This window comes from Musca domestica, unplaced genomic scaffold (genome assembly GCF_030504385.1).
Source record: "Musca domestica strain aabys unplaced genomic scaffold, Musca_domestica.polishedcontigs.V.1.1 45, whole genome shotgun sequence".
Lineage (NCBI taxonomy): Eukaryota > Metazoa > Arthropoda > Insecta > Diptera > Muscidae > Musca > Musca domestica.
In genome coordinates this window covers 7,795,095-7,802,164 of record NW_026712335.1, presented here as the reverse complement: position 1 = coordinate 7,802,164, position 7,070 = coordinate 7,795,095, and the positions used below count along the sequence as shown (strand labels likewise).

The 7,070-nt window shown below is 35.4% G+C and overlaps 1 protein-coding gene across 1 annotated transcript; it reads right to left on the bottom strand.

Annotated features, from left to right (window-relative positions):
- Positions 1-1,873: 1,873 nt before the first annotated feature.
- Positions 1,874-2,849, bottom strand: LOC131804526 (ras-related protein Rab-43-like). The gene is given in 4 exon segments (XM_059127507.1): positions 1,874-2,111; positions 2,175-2,206; positions 2,209-2,337; positions 2,340-2,849. Coding segments are annotated over 4 exon segments (369 nt in total). The 5' UTR covers positions 2,386-2,849; the 3' UTR covers positions 1,874-1,949.
- Between the last annotated feature and the right edge of the window lie 4,221 nt (positions 2,850-7,070).

Below are 7,070 nucleotides of genomic sequence, written 5' to 3'. Positions count from 1 at the left end.
AAAAGTACCAAATGGTTTTGCAAAGACATACTATACCCTATAAGGTCAACCTGGTGCAAAAATTAGTTAATAGTATTAAAATCGATATTAAAGAATTCTCATCTGTCTCATAATACAGGGCCATCTACTCATAGAAAATTATTGGTAAAATGTGTAGAAATGACGTTTTTAAGTTTAATTATGACAAAAATGGCCAAATTTTGCGAATTATATGGTCAACACAGGTGAGATGAAAAAAACTTCAACCAACTTCAGACTGCTGTCATTTATAAGCCACTCGTCCAACAACTGTTAAAATTATTCCAGTGACCAGAAAGTATTCGTAATGGAATTCAAGCGTGATAGTGTAATTTCTTTATATTTGGCTGGAAACCACAAGGGCTATCATTAGAGCACTCCAGTATTAAAATGTGAATAAAATATTTTGTGTATATTCTGGAGGGTGTACTAAAGCCTTGGGCACGCAAACATTTTGGCCGCAGACCTTGAACATTCCAACGGACTCAGCACCATCGCACTCATCACGATGAGTCCTCGCTTCATTTCCAGCGCATAATGGTCTCCAAAATCTCCGGATACCAATCCGTTGGACTATTGTGCTTGGAGTATTTTCGAAGTCAAGGTTGGCACTAAAAAATATCAAAGTGTCGATCACCTCAAGCAAGCGCTTAGCCGGGGATGGGCCAAATACCGCAGAGAATTATTCGGACAGCGAATGACGGTTTCATTGGCCGTTTGAAGTCCATAATTCGTGCCAATGGTGACCGACAAATCTAAACTTATTCTAAAATTTGATACCATTTCCGACAATTTTGATTTCATTCAATAAAATTGAAGAAAAATTAAAAATTATGGCGTTGACTTTGTTGCAATTATTTTATCTCACCCTGTATATATATTAAATAATGCTTGATTGTCTCAGGGTCCATACCGGCCCCATTTCACTCATAGAAATTTAGAGAGAGTGGAAAGAAAATCGTTGGTAAAATGAGTAGAAATTGCGTTTTAAAGTAAATTTAAAGTTTTTAAAATTATGACAGAATAATAACAGTGAACACCGAATATCTTTCATACATAGCACCAATTTTACCAATTAAAAATTTAATAGGTCCTACAAATACCAATTATTTGGGAATATCGGTCTATGGGAGGCCACTCCAATTGGAAAAGACATTGAACCGCCACTTCAAAACACAGACACCTATGGTCTCTTTTATATGGCGTTCATGTCAAAATGAGAACAGATGTTAAAAGGTTTTTCCTTAATAACAGTGAATTCAATTAAAAATGGGATAGAAACCTTCCAAATACCGAATATCTGGAGCTAAATTGGGGGCTATGCCAAATAATGGAGCTAAACTAAACTTTTTTACATGTCCTTTTCTATATCCTGTTAGAAAATGCGTCTATAACTTTCAAAATAATTAAAATCCAAATTTTACGATATATTAGAACTTATTCTGTATTGTAGCTTAATATTGAATATTCATGCCAAAAAGCTCCTTGGGAGTACTTAATGTACCTTGATTTTACTTAAGATACTTAATGTATCTTAATTCTTTGAATTGAATGGGTTTAGCTAATTCGACTCACAAGTCTTTAAGGCTTAGTTAAGAAATTTAAAAATAAATTACATTTACTTCACGGGTTCTCAGACGAAAATTTCGAAGTGTTACAAAGAAATTGTCAAATTTAACATGCCCCAGCTTATAGGGAAACTATAAAATGAAGAAATGTTAAGCATCTCAGCAAAATTCAATTTACAAAGAAAAACACGTGTATACAAATAATCCGCAACAACCGGACAATAAAGGCTGAATTGAAACGGAATAAAGAACCAAATATTTTGATATGGAACAATTTCATAGATATGACAATTTTTGTTTAAATTTATAAAAATGATTCATTACCCTAGAGTAGTACTTAATTCCCCCAAAGACATCAGACAATCACCTACATACCAACTGCGTATTAGCCAAACGAAATGGGCGTTGAATACCACAAGAAGAAAAAACAACACACTTACCAATGATAACACCATTCGCTGAACGATAATAACTTTGTGTTATTGTGCGAAACCGTTCCTGACCAGCCGTATCCCAAATTTGCAACTAAAAGAAGAATGTTGTTTTCCTAAATAAATTCCAATTTGATATATTCTTCATATGACTTACCTTAACTAGTTTACCTTCTAAACTAATGGTTTCATTGAAAAATCCACACCGATTGTATTTCCCTGACGTTCCATAAAATTACCAGTCTTAAAACGTTCAACTATGCAAGTTTTTCCAGTTCCAGCATCACCGATTAGCACAACTTTGAATAGAAAATCAAACTTTCTTCACTGGGCAGAGCCATTAGTGTTTGAGGATTTCTGGCTGTCATGTTGATGATTTGCTGCCACTCGAAGAATGTTTGTGTTCTAGGGGACGGAGAATAGTTCGCAACGGCAAAGTGTGATGTCACTTATGTGGATTCACAAACGGTAACAACAATCAATCAACTGTAAAATGTGGGTGTTCTTACACCTTTCCATTCACTAGATTTCTTTTCTTTGGAATTCTTTAGACACTGTAGTAAGAATTCATGAAAGGAATGTGCCCGAACAGATTAACCCTGGATAGGAGTTTTGTTTTGGTGAATAATTGACTGACGTATTTCTTTTGTGTCTAGTTGTTCTTTGGCTGCCGGAGATTTCCCTAAAATACCACTCTTTATTTTATTTCTATAGTACGCAATTAACTAGAGCGACAATATTATATTCCTTCAGTTCAAGAACAAGTTGTTTTTTTTATTGAATAACAAATTAAAGAACCTTACTAATTACCAACACAATAGAACCCGATGATTGTTATCAATCGATACTACCTTTTTAAATAAAGAATCGATAGTGGCAATTGGAAGCTTTATTTATCGATAACGCAAGCAATTGCTTTGTTCAGACTTAAAATAAGTCCTCAGTTACACTATGCGAGTTTACTTGCGTCAATTTTTTCTCTCTCTTTCTCTTTTGAACATACCTTCTGCATTTATACAAGACAATTGATTTACAGAAATTTTTATTGCTTTTGCTATCATTTTTCCTTGAAAAGAAGGTATATGACGTTTGCCATTCCGTTGTAACATTCCTAAATATTTGTCGTAGACCCCACAAAGTATATATATTCATGGTCAGCATCAAATTCTAAGTATATTTAACGATAATATACTTAATGGATTTTTGAAAAGTTTAACAGCATGTAGTGTTTAAAAAGTTTAACAATATGTAGCATGTAGTTTAAAATGGGACAGATACTTCCACTTCTTCTTCGGAAGAGAAAAAAAGCGAACTAAGTTAACCTAAACGCCTTTGTTCCTTTATTGTTTTTTTACAAATCTAAAACTCATTTGTCTTTTATGAATAAGCCAGTCGATGACTTATACCAGAACACTTCCTCTTATGTATATATAAAGGTGACAATACATAAAACGCTTTTTTGACTGACTTCAGTTATCGACAGGCTTCTTCGTATAGGAACAAAGAAGTTTTAGGCTGATTAAGTTCGATTTTGGCCCAAATATTCTTTGTTTTTTTCGAAGAATCCAGCCAATGACTTAAAGCTGGGAATACATAAAGCGCTTATTTGGCTGGCTTAAGTCATCGGCTGGCTTCTTCGGAAATGAACAAAGGAGCCTAGGGTCAAAATCGAACTAAGTCAACCTAAAACTCCTTTGTTCCACTACGAAGAAGCCAGCCAGATAAGCGCTTTATGTATTTTCACCTTAAGCCACTCAAAAAATTAAATTTTATTCTTATGACAAGGTTGTGTACTTCAGATAGATCGGCTGGCTTCTTCGGAAATGAACAAAGGAGCCTAGGGTCAAAATCGAACTAAGTCAACCTTTTTTTATTCATATTCTCACCCACTAAGTGAGGACATCTGTATATATTTGATTTATTTCGGTCACATATGGCGCCATTTTCACTAGTTTCAATTTGAAATGTGTGCCGTGACTATCATTCACATTACACTTGGCATATAACAATTGTAATGCGATTGCGTAATTGTCAATCAAAATTTTCATGTACTTTGATTATTTTCTTGGAACGCAAGAAGTACTTACAGTTGAAATGTATGGGAAAATAGTTTTGACTTTGATGTGAATGGTTTTCCTCTTTTTTTCCTTATCGCCGATTCCAAATCTTAATGACATTTTGATGTCAATAATAAAATGTGTGTTAAACACAAATCGTTTTATGCAATTCGTTAGCAGAAAAACTATAATCTAATGCCAAATCAGGTAAAAATCAAATTAAACCAAAACGAGACAATTTTTCTCTGATTTACGCCTACAGTTGGACGATTGAAAAGCGGCGTGTGTGCATGCATGGGTATGTATATGATAGTGTCAGATATTCGATAAATGAAAAGGCAGTTTAAAAGAAAGCGCCAGTGCTTTGTGGCGCTATTGGAAAATGTGCCTTGTCTACATTGAAAATTTGATTTGACTAACTTCGTTGGCGATTTGGTATATTATCGAATATTATTGACAATCACGTATTTGGCATTACATGCGCTCGTGTATGGATACGCATATGACCAAAATGCGAGCTGTAGTGTCTTGCTGATATATGGCTACGTATGTGTGTGCACCACGTACTTTGATATCTATTTACAATATTTTGATAGGAGTTGCACTTCAACCAAGCCCTATTTTTATTTTAGCAATAATTATGTAATTTATATCACTTCACACAGGTGACTCTATTAAAATTCCAAATTCGGAATATGCTGTTAAATTTGTCAAATTCCACAAGAACCGTGTGTTTGAATGCAGGAGGTGTGTACAAATATTAAAATTACGCATGAGTTTCCGGTTTTCTTTAAATAGTTGAAAATACTTGAAATATGCAGCAGTTTATTGGAAATTTGGAAATGTTTAAAGATACTTGATGGGCCCTAATTAAAAAGCCAAAATACAAGAGCTTTTTATACCACCCACCATTCTATGGAGAGTATATTAGCTTTGTCATTCCATTTGTAACTAGTCAAAATATTCATAATGGACCCTACAAAGTATATATATTCTGAATCAGCGTAAAGCTCTAAGACAATTAAGCGATGTCCGTTTGTCTGTTGCAATCACGCTATCTTTCGAATGAATTGAGACAGAAGGCTAAAATTTTTGCCAGTAGGCAGGTTAAGTTCGTATAGCCTCCATATAACGGTACCTCCCGATATTCCGTATTTTTATGATATTAGCGACACCACTCACCTTAATTGTTCCAAATTTCGTATTTAAATATTGTAATGGGTACTATAGCCCATGGTTAAAAATTTCGTATGCAGGTCTACGTCTTCGTATAGCCTCCATATAATGGTACCTCTTTTCATTCGGTATTTTGACGATATTATTCGCTGGGTACTACAGCCTGTGACAAAATATTACTTATGCAGCTTCATGTCTTCGTATGGCCCCCGTATGAAGGTCATAATTTAAACGGATTTTTTTGAAATTTGTTGAAATGTTTCAAGTTCATTCCAAATGGTTGAGGGTATTAAAAGTTCAGCCCGGCCGAACTGAGTTGGTTTTTTTAGGGTGAGAATACATAAAGCGCTTATCTGGCTGGCTTAAGTCATCGGCTGGCTTCTTCGGAAATGAACAAAGGAGCCTAGGACCAAAATCGAACTAAATAAACCTAAAACTCCTTTGTTCATGTACGAAGAAGCCTTAGGCGCTAATCTGGTTGGCTTCTTCGGAAATGAACAAAGGAGCCTAGGACCAAATCGAACTAAATAAACCTAAAACTCCTTTGTTCATCTACAAAGAAGCCAGCCGATGACTTAAGCCAGCCAAATAAGCGTTTTATGTATTCCCAGCTTTACTTGTTTTGAATTAGGCATCGGCATTATTTGCCGAATTTGACCTAGGTCACCCCAAATTTCTTTGTTCTTTTACGTTAAATGCCAGCCGACGACTAATACAAGAAACAATCCTCCTAAGTAATGAATCCCTAAGACGGTCAAATGGTTTTCTGTGGATAGTATATCTTCTAGAGATGTCATAGAGGGTAAGAGTTAGGACGGAAATACATAAAACTGCGTATCCTTCTAGATACTGCTTGAGTACAGAATACATTAAATGGTTTTTTAACTGGCTTATTTGTAAAAGAACGAAGGAGCGTAGGGTGGAAAAGTATAAATTATGGGCCGAAATTGAACTAAGGCTGGAAATACATAAAGCGCATATTTGGCTGGCTTAAGTCATCGGCTGGCTTCTTCGTAGATGAACAAAGGAGTTTTAGGTTGACCTAGTTCGATTTTGGCTAAAACTCCTTTGTTCCTCTGCGAAGAAGCCAGCCGATGACTTAAGCCAGTCAAATAAGCGCTTTATGTATTCCCAGCTTAAGTCAACTAAACTCCTTTACGAGGAAGCCAACCGATGACTTCAAGGTAAGAATACATAAAACGCTTCTTTGACTGGCTTAAGTCATCGGCTGGCTTTTTCGTAGAGGAACAAAGGAGTTTTATGTTGACTTAGTTCGAAATTTTGGACCTTTGTTCTTTTCCGAAGAAGACAGCCGACGGCTTAAGCCAGCCAAAAAAGTGTTTTATCCTTTAGCCAATCAAAAAAGCCTTTTATGTACTCTCATCTTAAGCCTTGCATATTCCTGGAGATCTTGGAGCTTGGATACTTATTAAAGTATCTTGCAGATGTAGTCAGACTGTCCTTGTAGATCTAGCTTGAGTGCGTATTAAGGTACCTCGCAGACGTAGTCATGCATATCCTTATAGATACTGTTTGAGTACTTATTAAGGTGCTTCGCAGATGTAGTCTGTCTAACCTTGTTGGTGTATTTTGAGTACGTATCCTTTCATATCCTTGTGAATCCTACTTGAGTACATATCCCTTGTAAATAAGGCTTGAGTACTTAATTAATTATGATCTCTAGCTATGCTTGTAGATTTTTCTTGAGTAATTATTAAAGTCTGTTGCAGTTGTAGCTCTGCACATCCATATAGATCTAGCTTGAGTACATATTAAGGTTTCTCGCAACTGTAGCTTCGCATATCCTTGTCTATTTTTTT